General features: G+C 44.4%; 1 protein-coding gene across 4 annotated transcripts; it reads left to right on the forward strand.

Annotated features, from left to right (window-relative positions):
- Positions 1-66: 66 nt before the first annotated feature.
- Positions 67-20,770, forward strand: DRAM2 (DNA damage regulated autophagy modulator 2). Of its 4 annotated transcripts, XM_079979946.1 has the most exons (9): positions 68-186; positions 1,129-1,255; positions 5,340-5,497; positions 8,155-8,222; positions 9,052-9,191; positions 10,022-10,199; positions 16,576-16,658; positions 18,251-18,343; positions 20,076-20,770. In XM_079979946.1, the coding sequence occupies exons 3-9, from the start codon at positions 5,367-5,369 to the stop codon at positions 20,181-20,183; spliced, it is 801 nt and encodes a 266-aa protein (XP_079836072.1). In that variant the 5' UTR covers positions 68-186; positions 1,129-1,255; positions 5,340-5,366; the 3' UTR covers positions 20,184-20,770. The 4 variants fall into 4 exon arrangements, with proteins under 4 accessions (XP_079836070.1, XP_079836072.1, XP_079836073.1 ...); XM_079979944.1 differs by lacking the exon at positions 1,129-1,255 and having other exon boundaries at positions 67-186; XM_079979947.1 differs by lacking the exons at positions 68-186; positions 1,129-1,255 and adding an exon at positions 198-222.
- The last annotated feature ends 307 nt before the right edge of the window (positions 20,771-21,077 follow it).

Below are 21,077 nucleotides of genomic sequence, written 5' to 3' on the forward strand. Positions count from 1 at the left end.
GGCGGCAGGCTGCTTGGCTGGCTCCAGGGACGCGCCTGGAAGGGAAGGCGGGGGTTGGCTGAGGGAGGAGGGAGCGTCGCGCGCGCCCGCCCGTGACCCGTTTCCTCCTCTCGCGTCCGCCCTTTCGCTGCTCCCCCCTCAGAGAGGAGGCGGCTGGAGCAGCGAGATGAGGGAGAGAGCGAGACGGTAAATTAACACCTCCCTGGAGGGTCGAATATCAAAGTGTGTACTTTGGCGTGAGGGGGACAGGGTCACCTCAGGTGCCGCGGGCGGGGAAAGGGAGCGCGCCTGCCTCCCGCCTTCCTCCTCCTCCTCAGGAGGGTCGCATGAAAACGACTCTTCCGTGCCAAGGGCACCTTCTCCCCGCCCCGAGAGAGAGGGAGGGAAGGACTGTGGCTTTAACAGCCGTATGACATTCAGACGTTCAACGGATTTGGTTTCCCCATTAAACACAGCCCCATACGCAGAATACCCCCCACCCGGTTGAACTTCTGGTAGCTGTTAAAGGCACACGAGTCGGGAAAGTGGAGGGAGAGGTAGCAACTGCTGTTGTCCCCTTTCTCAGCCTAAAGAGAGCTGGTGGCTGGTAAGAGTGTTTATTTTTCAGGGGTTTTTTTCTTTTGCCCGAGAATGGTAACTTTCTGGTAGCTTTTTTTGATGCAAACGTTAAGACGTTCTCATTTGAGGTATGACTTCCTGCATTTGAGAAGACGAAATTATCATTATGACTATGCCTTTGTTTGTCGCAATGAAGGCTTTTTTTGTGTCTCCTAAATTAGTTGGGCTCTGCTTTGTAATCGAATGACTGTGCTGGGAAGAATCCTTCTTTGCACTCTTAGAGGGTAGGGCATTAGCTCTGTGCTATGTTCTGCAGTCGTGTCCAGCTTGAAGCTGTCTTTATTGACTAGAAAGCCACAAACCTTTTTTTTTCTTGTAGCATTTTTTCTTGTTTTGAACCAATGAAATAGCTGAGGAGGAAGAGTAAAATAGTAGCAACATCAGTTTAAATTAAAATCTGGGAGCCATGGAACTTTCAGAAACCGAATTTCCTACTATAGATCTACAGCTTAAATACTGCAGCTTTTAATGTTGAAAAGGAGTTTATTTTTTATCCATTGTAACTTAAAGATGCAGGTGAGATCCCATAGTCTGAAATACTCAAAGAGATGAGAGTCAAAAATGGATGGATGTTTCTTAAAAGTGAAATATTGAAGGTGCAAATGCAGACAATTCCAACAAGAAAGAAAAATGGAAGGTAACTAAAGAAACTTTCTCTCACGGTGGCCAACCGTATGCCTGTGGGAAACTCAAAAGCAAGACCTGAACATAAGAGCACTCTGCCCTCCTGTAGTTTGCAGCAACTGGTACTCAGAAGGATACTGTTCTGACCATGGAGGCAGAGCATAGGCATTGTGGTTGGTAGCCATTGATAGCTTTATTCCCCATTAATTTGTCCAATCCTTTTTTAAAAGCCATCCAAGTTGTCGGCCATCACTGCCTCTTGTGGGAGTGAGTTCCATGGTTTAATTATGTGCCACATGAATAAGTACAGTACTTTTTTTCTTTTGCCCTGAATCTTCCAACTTTCAGCTTCACTGGATGTCCACAAATTCCAGTGTTATGAGGAAGTAAACTTTTCTCTCTCCACCATGCCACCTCTTACTTGCCTTTCTCTAAAAGAAAATGTCCCAAATGTTGCAACCCTTTCTCATGAATGGCATGTGACCTACTGCCAGAGTTCATCAGTATTTTTTATCTGCAACTAGTTTCAGAAACACCTAATTTTCCTTTTTCATAGAGTCGGACACATCCACATTCATCAGAATGTATCTCCCGTATCTTGAAATCTGCATTAACACCTGCAGCTCCACTCTATGTTGTGTGTGTCATACTTATTTCAGGGAAAATAAAATATTTATTTTATCAAATTTATGCCCAATGTGGAGCCCCAGAAGCCTTACAATATAGAAACTTTATAAACAGTTTAAAATGATAAAATCCTGTCGCTATTCCCAATAACTAAACTTTCCTTTACCCAACAGAATTGGGAGTTTTATCATAGACACTGAGAATCTGATCCTGGTTGGCGCTCTTTGCATACCGTAGTTGATTTAAGCTACATCCTACATACAACTGTTTTCCTTATCAGTTGTATTGCTAAGCTGTGGGGTGCATGGGGAAGTAGTTTAGTAGTACCCACTACAGCCAAAGAGTTGTGCTATGGTCCCTGATTACTTTCTAGTTAGACTTTGTGAGCTAAAAACAGCATGCATAGTACTCCTGTGGCTTCAGCATATCAAGTGTAATGATCAAGTACTCCAACTAGAATAAACCTTTCACCACACAATGGTAGAAATTGTAGTTGCATTTGACAGTTCCAGCTGATGATAGGTGTTTTTGGTAGGTGGTATGACCAGTATTTTTGTGAATGGACATCCTGCTCTTTATAGAATTAATAGGCTCTTGAGTGTTGGCAGCAGAAAGGGGCGAGAGCTTATTTGCCAAACTAGAATGCCATACCTAAGGATATGTGAGGATTTTCCATTGTGGGAAAGTGAGGATTTGTGTTCTGTTCCCAATAGATCTAATTGTCAGTGAGCTCTCAGGATTCCTAGTATTTTCAAAATACAAAATATCCAAAGCTATGTGGTTGGAGTTCACAGGATGGTTAAAAGAGAAACTGCCATATTTAGGACCTGGCTACATTTTGCATGCAAGCGTATGGAAACCTGGGGAAAGGAAATGTGGCTTTGAATGAAGGGTGATTGGTGTGGAGTGAATAAGTGGTAGGTAGAGAGAGGTTTTAACAGCCCCTTTCCCCTTACCTCACCATTTCTCTGCTTCAAATCTTTCTCCTGCATCTAGTTTTTCCCTTTGGAAAGCAGTTCTCAAGTTTTGCTATGGATATTATGTGTTTGCAACATATATTCCCGCCCTTAGATAGGTGCATCAGATCAAAGTCAAAGAGCAGGTTTCACCATTGTAACCTGGGGTCAGTGGCCCTGACAAAGTAGAGTGCTGATATGAAAAGCAAATAGGGGGATAGGATAAGACCTAAGCCAAGTTCTAATTGTTTCCGTTACTACTTTATAATTTATACAACTTCTAACACTTTAAAGTGATGCACATTTACTAAAAAAACTGCCCAAATGTTTACAGTAGACATGATAGTAAAGGAAAAGGAGTGGAAAGGGAAGGGGAAAACAAATTAAAGTACTAATTTTTAAAAGTTATATAACTGGTGACCTGCTGGAATAGCCGCTGAGAAGATTTCCATGTTCACTATTAGAGTAATTCTGTGGCTGTGTTAAACTCTTTAATTCTTTAATCTATATAATTTATTCAGATTAGAATGTAGTCCGCTTCGACCTCTTATGGAGAAGTGTAAAGATCCATGCAAGGCATTAAAACTCTGCCCCCCCCCCGAAATACTCCTCCACCCACCTGAGACTCATCATGTATTGCTCACATACTCTGTGTCCTATTTTTACAACCACAAGGGAAGGAAACACTTTTTAAAATGAAAGGTGAGGCTCTCAGCAAACTGAATTCTGCCCACAATGCCATGTACCACATTTTCATGTACTTGTATGAATTTGGAAATTGAACACATCTACCTACAATCTATGGTTTGAAATCCAGGAAAGCACAACCATGTTACAGGTCTTCTGAATGTTCTCTGTCTCTGGTGCTGAATGTGTTAATTCTTTTTCTGTGGGACACCTGCTGCTGCGGGATATGAGGAATCCAATAATATATGCTTTTCTCATCTAAAAGAATTACTTAGCCTTTGTGCAGAAGTATCAGTATCTGAGAATAGTCAGAGGCCCATATAGAGCCCCCCCCCACTGTTAATGCTTAAGAAATGTTAAATAGTCCCATTTGTTAAATAGTCCCTACCATCAATTAGCAGTGTCCAGTGCAATTCAACCATCCTTTACTCTAAAAAATACATAGCAGTGGAAAGGCTTCAAACAGGAATGAATTGGATTCCCTGTTTAAATTCTTATCTTGGATAAATAAAAACAGCATGCTGGTAATATTAAAATTAATATTCTTACAAAAATTTTTAGAGCAGGGGTAGGCAACCTAAGGTCCATGGGCCAGATGTGGCTCAATCGCCTTCTCAACCTGGCCTGTGGATGGCCTGGGAATCAGTGTGCTTTTACATGAGTAGAATGTGTCCTTTTATTTAAAATGCACCTCTGGATTATTTGTGGGGCCTGCCTGGTGTTTTTACATGAGTAGAATGTGTGCTTTTATTTAAAATGCATCTATGGGTTATTTGTTAGGAATTTGTTCATTATTTTTTTCAAAATATAGTCCGGCCCACCACATGGTCTGAGGGACGGTGGACCAGCCCACAGCTGAAAAAGGTTGCCGACCCCTGTTTCAGAGCTTGGAACAGATTCAGAAGAATATTAAGGGTAAAGCTAGATGGTTCCAGCACATTACCAAATAATAGAGTGTAGAAAGGAAGAGCTGCATTCTTTTCAAGCCCAATGATGCTCCCCTACACTGTGTTGTCCATTTTTAAGCAGAAATCTGAGCAGCATTAGCTGGATAAACCAATATCTAAGGCTGGGATTGCTGTTGTTACTGTGTAAACGTGAAGTTATGCTCACAGTTAGATAAAAAAGGACCCCACTGTTTCAATGCCCATATTTTTTCTCCAACTTTAGGTGGAGATTGACCCAGGTTATTCCAAGTAGTATCAGCCTGCTCCTCTCTTGGAAACAATAATTGCTCTTTTCTAATTTGTTTATTTCCAGTCTTTAGTCATGGTACTTGGTTTTTTTAAATCCTCTTAACAGTTATGCAGGTTTTCATATGTTCCCATTGTTTATTAGAAGATTATTTTTCACTGTATGTGGAATTTGTTGTCATGCCATCCATCTCTTTTATGCTTTTACGATATTGCACATAATTGGTAAAACAGTGATCATTTTTATATCTCTGCCAAGAGATGAAACAGCCAAGAAAACTAGGAAGATTTGACACTGTTTATTAGATTCTTTCTTTCCCATGCCCCCATCTCCTTTTTCTAAAAAAAAAAAAAATAGTCTTGCACATATTCAAAATACATTTCTGCTTTCTAGTTTCCATTCAGCTTCTGTATTGCAATAACTTTCTGTTTCCTGGTTTGTGTGGGTATTGCAGTGCAGGCAGGGAAAGTGAAACAAGCTAATCTCTCGGGACAAAAGTCTTGAGTCAGTAAAATTGTTTGCCTGGGTGTGTTTCTAAACACAAGGAAGACTGCATACGAAAAGAATTGTTTGCTTTCAATGGCAAGGAAGGGGAAGAGAAAACATAGTTAATGGTATCTCTTCATTCTTCAGTGTTTGGACTTAGAAGATGATTTTGAGATGTGGTGGTTTCAGCAAGGTCTGAGCATCTTGCCTTCTGCCCTCGTTATTTGGACATCTGCTTCCTTTGTGTTCTCATACATTACTGCAGTCGTCTTACATCATGTTGACCCTTTGGTGCCCTACATCAGGTCAGTAAGACTTTTACTATTGCACTGTTACATACAGTGGTACCTCTGGTTATGGACGCTTCTGGTTGCAAACGCTTCAGGTTACAAGCTCCGCTAGCCTGGAAGTAGCTGCTCCTGGTTGTGAACTTTGCCCCAGGATGTGAACAGAAATCGCGCACCAGAAGCATGCGCATGGCAGGAGGCCCCATTAGCGAAAGCGCCCTTCAGAAGAAGAACGGTTTCAGCTTAAGAACGGACCTCCGGAATGAATTAAGTTTGTAACCAGAGGTACCACTGTATAACAAAAGATCACTGCATAGGAAAGCACTCCCCCTTTGGGGGGTGTGGAACTCCTAATTTTTAAAAAGTCATATGCATACCAATTTAAAGTTATTTCATTTCTATCTAACAATGCTGAAAAACTTGTTCCTCTCCCCTCGGCTTTGCTGGACGGTGAAGTTTGTATACTTCCCAATTCCTTACAGAGGAGTATGGCAAAATCAATAAATGGTTATAGGTTATAACTTGCCTGCAGCCATGTTTTAACTATAGGAGACTGCAAGAATCTGCAGCTGTAATAAACCGCATACACATTTTGACTAAGATACAGATTCCTATTTGGCTATTCCCAGGCAATGTGGGTGTAGCTGCTGTGATCACTGGAAACCAAGAGGCAGGGAGAAACCTGCATCCGAGTTATCCATTTTCTCCATTAACATGCCAGCTACAGGTCCTAGAGCAGGTCAGTTAGATCTCTTTCCTATGATGCATATATTGCTTGTAACCAAACATCCCTAAGAGCTTCTTACTGTTTTAATTAAATATATAGTTTTAAATGCCATTGGATAAGTATACATTTTTACAAGAAAACTGTTGTGGGGTGGTGGTGGGGGGGGGGAGTGTTGCAGAGTCACTGCCTCTCAACCTACGCTACCTCACAGTGTGGTTGTGAGGATAAAATGAGGAAGTGGGAGCACCATGCACTCCACCATGAGCTCCATGGAGGAAATGTGGCATATAAATATAAAGATGAATAAATAATATAAATAAATAATATTAGTACTAGAGAAAAAGGTAATCTAATGTGTTCAGATGAAGAAAAATAATATCGCTGATATGAACACTCTCTCCTTTCATATATTTTCAGGGTCCTTGCTTCATTATTCGTAATGCCTTATGTCTGGGGTGGCAGATAAACCTTAGAATCATAGAATTGCAGAGTTGAATGGGATCCAGAGGATCATTTAGTCCAACCTCCTGCAATGCAGGAATATGCAGCTGTCCCATACAGGAATCGAACCTGCAACCTTGGTGTTATCAACACCATGCTCTCACCAACTGAGCTATCCATTTCTAGGCCTTGTCATGCCTGATGTCAGGGAACCTTTTTTCAGTTCTGGGGCTGCATCCCCTTTTGGGCAACCTTTCAAGGACCACATGCTAGTGTTAGGGAGAACTAGAGGCTGAGCAATGAAAGGCTAGTTTCTGCACATACTCACACACCCCTCTGTATCTCCATGCAGAAAAGCAAGAGGCGTTATCAGAATACATGGCCACATCCTAAAGGTAAAGGTAAAGGTACCCCTGCCTGTACGGGCCAGTCTTGACAGACTCTGGGGTTGTGCGCCCATCTCACTTAAGAGGCCAGGGGCCAGCGCTGTCCGGAGACACTTCCGGGTCACGTGGCCAGCGTGACATCGCTGCTCTGGCCAGAGCCAGAGCCGCACACGGAAACGCCGTTTACCTTCCCGCTGGTAAGCGGTCCCTATTTATCTACTTGCACCCGGAGGTGCTTTCGAACTGCTAGGTTGGCAGGCGCTGGGACCGAGCAGCGGGAGCGCACCCCGCCGCAGGGATTCGAACCGCCGACCTTTCGATTGGCAAGCCCTAGGCGCTGAGGCTTTAACCCACAGCGCCACCTGCGTCCCGGCCACATCCTAGCCTGGCAAAAATTGTTGGGGTGTGAAGCAAGGCCGGTGAGGTGTTGTGGCCTAGGGAGAGCTCCAAGGGCCACATTTCGCCTGCCAGCCTGAGGTTCCCTGCTCCTGCGTTATGTAATTCACTGGGCAGTGTTAAAAATCAGAGATCGAGCATGCTGTGAGCAAGAGAAAGGATTACTAGCAAATATTTTCAGCAGATAATTTGCAAGTGGGTGGGGGTGAAGGTCTACGTTTCTGGATGAATACATAGAGATAGCATATAGGCAGCCTGATAAGACTGCACTTTGCTTTTTAGAACTTTGCCATTATTCATGTATTGAAATTCTTAAATGACTTGGAGTCAGAAAATTTGTCAGACATTCGTAAACTTTAGCCATGCATAGCTGGCTATATTAAATAAATAAATAAAAAGGCTCTATATTTGACAAACAACCTTTTATAAGTCTTTAAAAAAACTTGTTCCTTTAATAAATATAATTGTGCTAGATTTTCCAGCATTAAAAACTTACTCTATGCATTTTGAAATAATACAAAAACCAAATGAATTGTGCCTCAAGTACTGCATGGGCATGGATATGTTTTTGGTTGCTTCCCTTTTGATAGTTGTATTTTTTTCCCATCTACTGCTTATTCTTGATACTTACAAATTGGTATTTAAAAATGTAAATGTCTCCCATTTTTTAGTTGTGCATTTGGTTAGTTTTAGAGTCACTGTATCTTACATTGCTTTTCTTTCAGTGACACAGGAACAACACCCCCTGAAAGATGTTTGTTTGGGATAATGTTAAACATTGCTGCTCTTTTGGGTAAGTACAGGGGGGAAAGAATCCTAGGCTTCTGAAAGATGCTTAGACATAGGCTTTGTGAGACTCCAAAGGGAAGGGATTCTGTATCTGTAGCATAGCTATTGAGATGCCCTTGCCATGTGGAAAAGGTGCACTGATGGAAGTGAGATAAGGACACTACAACAACTGTTCTTTCTTAAAGATTGCTGTGGCAAATACAGGTGGCAATATGATTATTGACTATTCGTTATTCCATAAATAATCCTGCTAAATCTGCCTGTCTCATAGTAGACAAGTAATTGTATACGACACAGAAGCTTGTGACAGCTTAAAAACTTACAAATGCATTAAAGTGTAAGACAAAGGGTTTTGAGATACTACATAGTTAATAGCCATACCAATGCCAGGATGTTTGTTATAAACAACTGTTTGTGAATTCTCTCTTTTAATATATGATTATCACTGTTTTGTGCTTCCTGCATTGCATTTCCTTCTGTCCATACTGTTTACAATTTTGCTCCTGCAAAACCATGTGAATATATCCCTATAGCTCAGGAGAATACTTCATGCATCTAACAAAGTGAACAGGTCCACGAAAGCTTCTACCTTAATCAATTTGTTAAGTCTTTTAAAGATGCCATTTTCTTTTTGCTGCAACATACTAACATGGCTACGTCATATAAGTAAAATTAATCTGCCCTCAGGGCTGCATTCACAGACTTTCTTCCCTCCTATTGTATTTTGAGTACCTGACAGCTAGTTTTAGGTGGCCACCAATTATACTTGGCTTCTTCCAAGGGCAGTCTTTTATACCATAGTCTTACTGTGCTGTATTTGGATTATTTCACAGGCATGGCAACCATGTATGTCCGATACAAACAAGTTGATGCTTTGAATCCTGACAACCCCAAGATCTTCAGGTTAAATAAAGCTGGCTTTGTGTTAGGAACAGTTAGTTGCTTTGGGCTTTGCGTCATTGCAAACTTCCAGGTTTGTACTTCATCTTTAATTGTTTTGGAATATAGGATATGATAGGCTTTTTCTCTCTCTCCAGAGAAGTTGCCTACTGATTGCCTTCCAGCATAAATTTGGGTAGTGAATGCACATGAAACACAATTTTTCATCTCATAATAGGTTTGGGCTTTGGTTGTCAGGCCACAATTGTACGATTGCCATGACCTTGCTGTACATTTACTTGGTAGCAATTAGTGCTGTTTTGTTTTATTGGTGTGAATTTCAATATTTACACATGATTTGTTAAGCAAAACTTACCTTTTTTGCTGTAAGCCGCTTGGAGATATTCAGGTGACAAGTGACTAATAAGTCTTAAGAAATGAAATGAAATGAAATGCTCAGGCACAAAGCTTATTGGATGGCCTTGGGCTGGTTGCAGTCTCTCAGCCTAACCTTCTAAGAGTTGTTGAGGTTAAAGTGCTATCAGAGTTCTAGACACACATAATCCAGCAACCTTCAAGCTAGACATATCTTGAGTCTAGTCAGTAGTTGGGTGAGAGACTATCTGGAAACCACATGTGTGCTACTTTGAGCTTCCTGGAGAAAAACTAGCATGTAAACTATTCTTTTCCACTAAAGAGTAGGGTAAAAATGTTGTAAGTGTAAAAAATACAAATCATGAATTAAGTTTGGGAGACAGATGTAAGAAATAGGTATATGATTTTGCTATCAAACCACATTTTTTTGAAAACGTGAACTCTCCTTGGGAGCCACCCCTCTAAAGTCTCAGTTTATTGACTGAATTGTTCAGCTTTCAAATATTACTTGGTCAAACCAGCTTTGAAACCTGTGTTCTTTTCCTCCAGAAAAGCACTTTATTTTCTATGCATGTAACCGGAGCCTGTCTCACGTTTGGAATAGGAGCCATTTACATTCTGGTTCAAACAGTTCTTTCTTACAAGATGCAACCAGGGATTCATGGAAAGGGCATTTTTTGGATCAGACTGACAGTTCTGCTGTGGTGTACATCGAGCATAGTGAGTAGTATCCTTTGTGGTGAAATGTCATTAAAACAGTGAACATGTATAATTTATATTCAAATAGTAGAATGTGAACATAAGACTGCAGTTCAACTCATCCATGTTCTATTTGGAAGTCTCTGTGACTTCAGTGGGTGTTAGTATAAGAACATAAGAAGAGCCCTATTTGATCAGACCAAAGGTATATCTAGTCCAGTTTTTTACTTCCGGCTGACTTTTTTCCTAACCCAAAGGTTTTAAATGTTCTAGCCTTTCCTTCTATGGAAGGTTCTCAAGCCCTCAGATAGTTTTTGTTCTTTTTATGCATCTTTCCCAGTTCTGTGATGCTTATTTAAGTATACGTAGGATTCGAAATGCAGCTGCATCATATATTTGTATAACAACATTACGTTGATGCCACTGGTGCCAATTACAGCCTCCCTCCCAGGAAAAATAAAGCATAGGGATTTTCATCGGGATTGCAGCACAGAAAGAAATGGTTAGCCTCCCTTCCTGCACATCACAATCTGCAGCTGCTATTCAAAAACATGCTGAGTGTATTCATACTTCTCTGCATAGGGACTAGGCTGCAAATCTATTTCGTAAATAAATGACTAAGATAAAGTTGAATGGTTTCTCAAATGCTGAAAGCGCAAAGCAGATGTTAGGGGTATTTGAAAGGAAATCCATTTGTGAGTCTCTAAATTTCAACTATATTGGTATACATTTCACAAGAGGTAAGAAAAATATTCTGTTTGGCATTGATGGGGAGAGCAATCAAACCTGTCGGAAGCCAGTGTTAATTGCACTGGGGTAAATTATGCTGCTGTTAATTCACTCCTATTCCAAACTCCATTCAGGAGTAGGACTGAGTGAGCCTGTGATGGTTCTAGGGGTTGTTTGTGCGTAAACCGGCGCCACACCTGGCTGGGTTGCCTGAGTGAACCTTTTCTGTCCGGACAGCCACTCGCCCGTGGCTGTCTCAATCGCTGGCAGAATCCGTCAGTGGGCGTTTCTTGAACTTCTTCCAGAAAAGGTCTTTGACGCCTAGTGTCCGCTTACTCTCCCTGCGCGGAAGCTGACCGCCTCGCCAATTCCCCCATCTGCCCCCCTTCTCCACTGGTGCTGCGCTGATTTCCTTCCCCAGAAGATGGACTGCTTCTCCCCATCCCAGGACGCTCTCCGGAATCCCTCTGGAGCTCCCTCTCTCCCTCTGGCCCCGATGGCAGTTCCCTGACATCCACCTCCTCCCCAGGACCCCCACCCCACCCCCGGCGCGAGTTTCCGATACAACCTCCTCTTTTTCTTGGCCGACGATGCGGGGAATCCCCTGAAGGAGCTGTCATCATCCTCTGAGGATTCAAAACCAGCCTCCCATCCGCTCAGATCCCACAGGTTGAACCTCCCAGTCTGATTCTTCTCCCTCTGACACCTCACCTCCCTCCTCTTCGGAGGCAGGAAAACCCACAAAGTCCCCTTCGTCGTCTGTGGGTCCAAATTCTTCCTCCCAGAATCTAGCTAGTGGTTTTGGCTTATCCGGGAACAAACTGTGGAATTCTTCCACCAGATACCCGTCATTGATTGATTCAGCGGGAACCCACGTTTTTTCTGACATGGGTTCTCCCTCCCAAGCTACCAAGTACTCCACCTGGCGACCTCGCCACCTTGAATCGAGTATTTCCGTGGCTCAGGTGCGGTGTTCCCTCTCTTCTACCTCCCTCCCGTCCTGGGAATTCCTGCCCCTCCCTGTATGGTGAAAGTAGGAACCTATGGAACACCGGATGTATCTTCATGCTGTCAGGCAACTTGAGTTTGAATGCCACTGGGTTCACCTGCAGTATTACCTCAAAAGGTCCCAGCCGCCTCGGCTGCAACTTCTTGCACCCTCCCTTTAGGGGTAACCCTTGGGTTGACAACCACACCCGGTCTCCCACCCGTATGGCCTCCCCCTCCCGACAGTGCCTGTACGCCTGCCTCTTGTAAACTTCCTTGGCCCGCTCCAAGTTCATCTTGTGCTGCTGGTGCAAGGCCGCCATTTTCTCCACCAATTGCTCAGCCGCAGGTACACTCCATCCTTCCTCCCCCTCCCAGCGAAGGCCCTGGGGTGACACCCATAGTTGGCCATGAACGGGCTCATTCCCATGGACACATGTTCAGCGTTATTGTACGCAAATTCAGCCAAAGCTAATTTCTCTACCCAGTCGTTCTGTCTCTCGCTGACGTAGCAGCGTTAGGTATTGCTGGAGTATACCATTCGCTCTTTCAGCTTGTCCATTGGTTTCTGGGTGCCTCGCTGTCGAGAAGCTCACCTTGACCTGTAGCAAGCTCATGAGCTTCCTCCAGAACCTGGAAATAAATTGTTTCCCGCGATCCGAGATTACCCTCGAGGGAGTCCCATGCAGTCTGGAAATGTGATCCACAAACAACCTGGCTGTCTCCTCTGCCGTTGCCGCATGTGAGCAAGCTATGAAATGGCACATTTTTGTGAGTAGATCAACTACTACCATAACTGCTGTTTCCCCCTTGACTTGGGCAAGTCTGTCATAAAATCAATGGACACCACCTCCCAGGGCCTTCCCGGTGTAGGGTTCCAGTAACCCTGCGGGGGGCAGCCCTCTCCTCCTTTGCCCTCTGGCATTGGTCGCACCCTCGTACATATTCTCGTACGTCTTCCCTCACCTTTGGCCACCAGAACTGCCTGGTGACGAGCAGCATGGTCTTGTGCTGTCCAAAATGCCCAGCTGTTGGGTTGTCGTGGAGCTGTTTGAGTGAGCCCTGCCAGTTCTCGTTTCCCAACCAACACTCCCACACACACACACCGGTCCTCGGGAAACACGTGTCGGGTCTCTGGTGGTCCCTCTCCTTCCATGTACTCTGGTTTCCAGGAGAGAGCATCTGCTCTTACGTTTTCCGCTCCCGGCATGTATCTGATCTCGAAGGAAAACTTGGCGAACTCCTGGGCCCATCAAATCTGTCTCTGGTTGAGCACTCGCACGGTCCGCCAGTATTCCAAGTTCTTGTGGTCAGTACAGACCTGGATCTTGTGCCGCGCCCCTATCAACAGATGTCTCACATCCTTTCGGTTTTTGGAGGCTTTCCATTCCAGCACTGCCTTCACCTTGTCTGGGTCCATAGCTAGGCCCTTGTCTGACAACTTGTACCCCAGAAACTCGACCTCTCTGGCGTGGAATTGGCATTTTTCCAGCTTGACCCACAACTGATGCTTCTGCAATCTCTGTAGCACCTCCCTGACGTGTTGCTTCTCATTGTCCAAATAGATTAAGACGTCATCCAAAAAGGCTACGCAATTCTTGTACAGCAGGGGCCCCAACACGTGGTGCATGAATGCTTGAAAGCAGGCGGACCCCGATTGTAATCCAAATGGCATGACTAAGTACTCAAAAGCCCCCAGGGGGGTGAACATGGTTGTTTTCCATTCGTCCCCCTCCCTTATCCTAATCAAATGGTATGCTCCCCTGAGGTCCAGCTTGGTAAAAATCTTTCCCTGCCTCACACGTGTCAAAATGTCGTCAATCCTGGACATTGGGAAAGTCATGGGCTCTGACACCAGGTTCAAGGCCCTGTAATCCATGACTAGTCTGGGCTGATTAGTCTCTTTTTTGTCCACAAAGAACACCGGACTGCCCCCCACCGCCGTTGATTCCCTTATGAACCCTCTCTTCAGGTTCTTGTCAATAAACTGCCGCAACTCCTGCATCTCTCGGTCGGACATGGCATACAGCTTACCCACTGGCAACTGAGCCCCTGGGAGTAGGTTGATTTGGCAGTCAAAGGGCCTATGGGGGGTAGTCTATCTGCCTCCCTTTCGCTGAAGACCTCCTTCAAGTCAGCATATTGTGGTGGCACCTCCCCTTTCTGTTCCAAGGCCAGACCAGCCACCCTGGCCACCGTCATTCTTGGGTCCTTCCCTCCCAGACAGTGTTCTAAGCAGTAAGCTGACCCAAAGGTGACTGACCGCTGATGCCATGACACTACAGGATCATGTATTGCCAGCCAGCTCATTCCCAGTATTATTGGGGGTCCTGCCAGCGTGGCCACGTGAAAGGCAATGGTTTCCGTGTGCCTGGAGACCCTCATTCGCATTGGCGGTGTCTGGTGTGTCACCTCCCCTCCCAGAAGTTCCCTGCCATCGATGGTGGTCACCTGCAAGGGAAAATCTAGTGGTAACAGGTGGAGTTGGTGCTCCAGAGCGAAGTCTCTGCTGAAGAAATTACACGAGCTGCCCAAATCCAGCAGTCCCTTAACTTTGACGGGGTGCCCATTCGGGAGTTCTAGCACCACTTCTATGGCTATAGCTGCCTGGGGGGGGGGGTCAGGCTGGGGCACTTCTATTGGTCGCTGGCCTGGCTGCTGCCCCTACAGGTTGGCAGCCAGGCATTGTCGTTTCCCTGCACCTGCCCTTCCTCCCCCTTCTCGTCGTGGCCTGCAGCCCCCACCATCCCTTGCCAGGCTTTTTGTTGAGGGCAGATCTTAGCAAAATGTCCTGGTCGTTGACAGAGGAAACACTTCTTGGTAGTTTTCCACTCCTTTCCCTCCCTTTTCCACCCTTCACCAGCGTTTGAAACTTCGCGCTCACGCGCGTGCCATCAATTTCCATCGGCTCTGCCGCCTGGGAAGGCTCCCTCGGTATCTCAGGAATGCGGTTGTCATGGAAACGTTCCCCTCTTATCTCCCGCTTCTCCTGAGCCTGCGCTTCCTGGCGTACACCAATCGCAAGCACAGCCTTCGTGAGTTCATCGACCGTGGCCAGGGCGCTCGGGACAGTTCGTCTTTCACTTCGGGGGATAAACCCGCCTCAAACAACATTTGTATCGGTTCAGAATCCAGATTCCACCCGAGTCAGTGGACTAACATCGCAAAACGCGACCAGTAGTTTCTGACGGACTGGCCCCCTTGCTTGCACCCCATCAGTTCCCGCCGTGTCACGCTTTGCTCAACCTCGCTGGAGAACATCGCGTCCATTGCCTGGTAGAATTTCTTAAGGTCCTTCAAGGCATCATTCTGCGTCACCATTAGGGGCCTGATCTATTTGCGTGCTCCATCCTGCAGATGCCCCACAATGTAAGCCACCCTCTCCCCGTCATCAGCAAAGTCATCTTTCTGCAGTTCCAAAGCGTACTGCACTTCCGTTCGGAAAGCATTGTAGTCTTGGGGCTTCCCCCCAAACTTGTGTACCAGCCCCGGTACCTTCCTTGCGATGGGGGTGGTTCTGACCTGTGCATCCTGAGCCCGTCTCTCATCCAGCCGCGCCGTCAGGGTAGCTACATGCGCCTCCAAGTCTCGGTTCCTCTCGACCAGACTCCGCACCGCAGCTTGTTGCTCCGTCTCTCCAGCTGTCCCTGTTTGGCTCATCGTCCTGCCTCTCTGGGGCTGCGCACAAGCAACGTCAGTGACTGACTGATTGCTGTGATGGTTCTAGGGATTGCTCGTGCGTAAACCGGCGCCACACCTGGCTGGGTTGCCTGAGTGAACCTTTTCTGTCCGGACAGCCACTCGCCCGTGGCTGTCTCAATCGCTGGCAGAATCCGTCAGTGGGCGCTTCTTGAACTTCTTCCAGCAAAGAAGCTCTTTGACGCCTAGTCTCCGCTTACTCTCCCTGTGTGGAAGCTTTCTGCGCAAGGAGGGTGTGGGCAGCGGAGGACCCGTGCTTTCCCCGCTGGTCCCTGGCGAGGAGTCATGGGACGGCCTCGCCAATTCCCCCATCCGCCCCCCTTCTCCACTGGTGCTGCGCTGATTTCCTTCCCCAGAAGATGGCTTGCTTCTCCCCATCCTGGGACGCTCTCTGGAATCCCTCTGGAGCTCCCTCTCTCCCTCTGGCCCCAATGGCAGTTCCCTGACAGAGCCCAAGCCTGAAGAGGGAAAACAAATCTTTAAATAGAGTTTGTCTTCCACCACCTTTTTTGCAAGTAAGATTACCATTGAGCAGTTAAATCATGTGACTGAGCTGAATCTGGAAAAGAGGCAAGTCTTCTGCCTCTCCACAGAACACAACTTTTTCAGGACTCATTCCAGTGCTGGCTGGAAGAGTATTCTCCAGTTGAGCCAAGCTGAGGGTCTTCAGCCGGCTGAGTTTAGGCTTAGCCCAGAGATACACCTGTTCCAAACTCCACTCATCCTGGCAGATCTTGGATTTGGACTGCTCCCTAAATCTCAGCTGAGGCATTTGGTCAGTTTATGGTTATTACATTTTTAAAGGACATGGACAGCAAAACTGAAGATCCATACCAGGAAAAATAATATCTCTTCTATTTCTTGATATGAGACTGCCAATAAACCGGAGAGCTACTAGATCAGAGAAAAAGCAAATAGAGGCAAGCAAGGATGAATGTAAAGTGAGGGTGCTCTGTATGCCTCATGGGTGTTCCTTAACCTGCTAAAAGTGTTTATTTCTTCAGTCGTTTTGTACAGTGGCCTGTGTGGAACAGGTTTAGTACAGAAGCTGCATTGGGACCCCCAGGAGAACGTAAGTTTCATATTCTTATGAGAAAAATTGAAGACATAATGGAAATTGGTCCTCTGCATTGTAGCATATATATGGGGGGGGGGAGGGAGAGCTATGCGTGCGTGCGCGCGCGCGCACACACACACACCCTAAAAAACAAACAGCTAAGTAGTCACAGTAAAAAATTACCAGGGCATACAAAAGTAAGGCAGTGGTGATGTAGGGAGCTCAAAACCCACTGTTGGCTTGACTATTTGAACCAGAAGGTACCTGGAAAGTTAAAAACCAGATTGCATGACAGTAGCCCTGCCTGAGCTTCTGCCAATTTGCTAGCTTCTTTGAATAGTCTCCCCCCCCCAACACACAGATAAAGTAGCACATAAATTAACAAACATAACCCTAAAAATAGTATGAGACAAGTGTTTCTCACATTTTCTATAAATATTGCGGCCCATTTCATGCCAGTCCAGTCTAGAGAAATGTGTAAGAAGAGCTCAGTTGGTTCAGCCAGATGTCTGTGGGATGCCCACAAGCAGGGTATAAAGGTAATAGCCCCCAGTTACTCTTCAGCAAATGGCATTGACCATCTTCAGTTATAGTGCTAAACCATGGTTTAAGCGCAGGGATGGAGATTCTTCAGCTCACGAGCCAGACTTTACCCACCGGGGGGGTCAAAGTTGGCCTTGTTAAAACAGGGTTTCCTCCCATTATGCTACATGAATAAGTGTAGCCTCCTCCTAGGCTTGCATGTTTCCCTTCCTTCCTTTCACATGGAAGTGAGGCTTTTGCTTTCCTTAACTCTGGCCTGTTTTTGTCTGAACTGTGAATTGTGGTTCAATACATTATGGTTAGCTTTAACACTATATATCTTTATTTGAAGGAGGATTATTTTGAAATTAACTGTAATTAGTATTAACAAACCTTACTTAGATTTTTGGATGAAATGACAAGGGAAAGAAAAAGCTAGTGTCTAGTGCTATATGAATGAGGAACCTAGGCTCACTCACATAGCACTAGATGATTGTGTAGCATTCCTCCTTAACATGGTTATTCACTGGCCTATTGCCTCTGAACCTGGAAATAACCAAACAAAAATGTATGGAGTGCAAATCAGAACTCATTCACTGCCATTCTGTATACTGTCCAAATAGGTGGCTATGGGAAAATCAGCCCTCAACACACTTTCCATACACTTATTATCTATGAGACTATTTTAGAAGGAACAAGAGAAACCTGCAACAAAATGCTGCAGTGTATCCCCAGTTGTAAAAGGGTGGTTTGCATTCAGGGTTTCATCCCCCCATCCTAATTTCCTCTAAATACAGTATTCAACTCATCCCCATCTGTTCCATTTTTCTTTTCCAACTATTACTTTAAAGGCTATGCCTACTGAGCATGCTTAGTCATCCATGAGCTGATTTTATAGGGTTTGCCCCCTTAAGTGTTCATCTTTTAAAAAACAATTCATACCTTTTTGCAATCTGTAGGGTTCCCCTGGGCATGCTGAAACTTCCCTCTTGTTTTGACTACTTGTTGACAGTCACTTAATTGCTATTAGTGATCTTTCACCACTAAGATGTATTCTCATAGAAATCTGTTTTTGTCTTCTACAGGGTTACACTTTTCACATCATGAGCACAGTCTCTGAGTGGTCTTTGGCTTTCTCCTTCCTCAGCTTTTTCCTTACTTACATTCGTGACTTCCAGGTAAACCAATGCGAGTTTTTAGTTGAATAGCTTCTAAGCGATAATAGATATCCTTAACCACCCTGAAGTTTGGGGGGGTGGCTTAACACAACAAGGAAGGCACTTCATGGGATAATATGAAATGTGAATTTCCATGGCAAATCGTGTAAGGTAAATATCACCCCATGCTAAAAGCTTGTGGCTTTTGATCTGTAAACTTCCTCTTTGACGTACATGACTGGCCACTGTTAAAGACAGTATGCACACTAGATAGCCACTATTAAGATAGTATGTGCACTAGATGGAGCACAGAAATTAAAATGGCTGTTTTTCTGAGCTACAAGAGAAAAAAGAACACTTCATACAAGCATAGTTTACTTTCAGAGGCTGGCCTTGCAATATTACCTTTTTCAGAAATCTGTTTTTAAGCATGAAGAACAACATTTTGTCTGCGTTGTCTTCCTTGCTTATGAAAACAAACCCAACTCTGTATACAATGAAAGTATAATATGCACTGAAAGTCCCAGTGCAATTGGTAGTATGACTCAAAATAAAATCCACACAAGGCATGTATGTAGTCACAAAGAACTTGACAAGAATATATGCAGTCTTGCAATTTGCCATTCGATATAACCAAGAGTTCAGCTAGGTAGTAAATCTTTTAGATAAGACTGTGTACATGAAGGACTCTGGCAACAAGGCTCCTATGTATGGTCTTCGTTTTGTTATGTCTTATTCAGGTTGGTTCAGATACACTGATAAACGTCAAGTTTATGCTCATAATGAGGCCAGCTCCTGACTTGCATGGGCACTTAGCTCCTAGTAAAATCCTTGCTTATGAGCCAATACCAAATTACAAAGCAATGCATGAAACCTTTCTTTACAAGTGTCTCATTGATCACTGGATTTAGGGATGGAAAACCATTTAAAAATTCATTTCTGCTACGCACTGCAGAATGTTATTCTATTTGATGAATTTATACCCTACCTTCCCCCTTAAAGGGTGATTCCCCACCACGAGCCTTTTTTTGAGAATTAGGACACCTTTAGTGCCTTGCCATATCTGTTCATGTCTATTTAAGCCAGGTAGGAAGTCCAGATGACATTGGACTCCCCACTTCCATCCTCCCCAGCAAACATGGCCACAGGTCAGATATTATGGGAGTTCAGCAACATCTGGAGGACCACGGGTATCCCACCCCTGGTTTAAGTGTTCCAACAAAATCCCTTCAGGTACATCTGTAGCATAGCTGGGGAACCTCAGTCCTGAGGGTTAGATACAGCTCTCAAGGCTTCTCTATCCAGTCCTTGTCACAGCCCTACTCAATACCCCCCCTCGAGTTCTTTTGCCTTGCTAGAATGTGTTCTTAAACTGTGATAATTCCTCTGATTTATGTGGATTGAGAGATGTGGGACTTGTACAGCTGGTATGTAGCCTACTGTAAATAGGTAAGAGTTGTATCCATTATTTCACCTGCTTTTACCTCTGGCCCACCTATTACTGGCATGCAGCTGCTGGAATGTTCCCCATGAGGAAATGCAGCCATAGAGCTGAAAAAAATCCCACCACACATCTCTGGAATTAAAAAAAAGCAGCCAATAGTAATCCAAACCAGTGAGACCCAACAATTCCACCATCACCACCCAGTGAAAGAAGATCTAGTGGAGGACTGTTTGATGTTGCAGTTGTTGCTCTGCAAAAATGGATTGACAGACTTTATTCATTCTTTTCTCCCATTGTTCCCTTCTTCAGAAAATCTCCTTGCGTACAGAAGCACTGCTGCATGGGCACAATCTTTATTATACACATCAGCAGCTACTAGCAGATGACCAAGGAATGCCAACCACAGGGAATATATGAGAAGATAACAATGGAGAATGAGTATGAATTGGATCTAAAGGTGGAATCTGTCCATCAGAGAATGGCTTTTTCTGTCAGAAGGGAAACTTTGGATCAAACACTAGCTTTTAATATCTGATGAATTTATGTTGGTTTTGGGTCTAAAAATCCAATGTTGCCTGAGTGCACTTCTGCTCACACAATGGGACTTCCCTATCCTCTCCCCAAATCTGTCCTGGAGGGTCACCTAAGTGAAGTGCCATTGCTCTTGAGCACAGACACCATTGGATTTCACTCAGTTATGCCATCACTCTTAATATGCAACTAACAAGATAGGTGCCTACTTGTCTCATTGTCATCAACCACATCTACAACTCTATAAATGTGTTTTAAGATTTAGCACATTCTGTGCAAGCAGTAAAAATGTGTCATTTTATATGCAAATATTGATGAAGGATTGTTAATGAAATCTGTCACTTATGTGAAAATATTTTTAATTAACCCATAAAGCAATGCAATTCCGAATATGAAGTAATACTGCCAGTAGCAGCCTACAACATTTCTTCCATATTTTTATAAAATGAATAATAAAATACAGATTAAAGTTTGCTGACTGAAGTCCATGATTCTGCATACTCACAAAAGGAGATGGGATTGAAAGATTTCCATGTATAGGTTAAATTAGGGGTCAACCATGTTTCTGGGCCAGTGGGCACACCTGGAATTTTGAGAGTTCTGTGGGTGCCAGCCACAACATAGTTGCCACGTTAGGGGGGAGACACAGAAAGGTACAGTCATTGCACAGCTCCTTCCATAATTCTATTTGCATACTAGACCTTGTAGAATTTCTGAATCAAACAGCAACCTTCTCTTTGCTAAGCAACATGTGGAAATTTCCTTCCAAAACTGATGGTA

The sequence above is a fragment of the Podarcis cretensis genome (assembly GCF_951804945.1).
Source record: "Podarcis cretensis genome assembly, chromosome: 6".
Classification (NCBI taxonomy): Eukaryota; Metazoa; Chordata; class Lepidosauria; order Squamata; family Lacertidae; genus Podarcis; species Podarcis cretensis.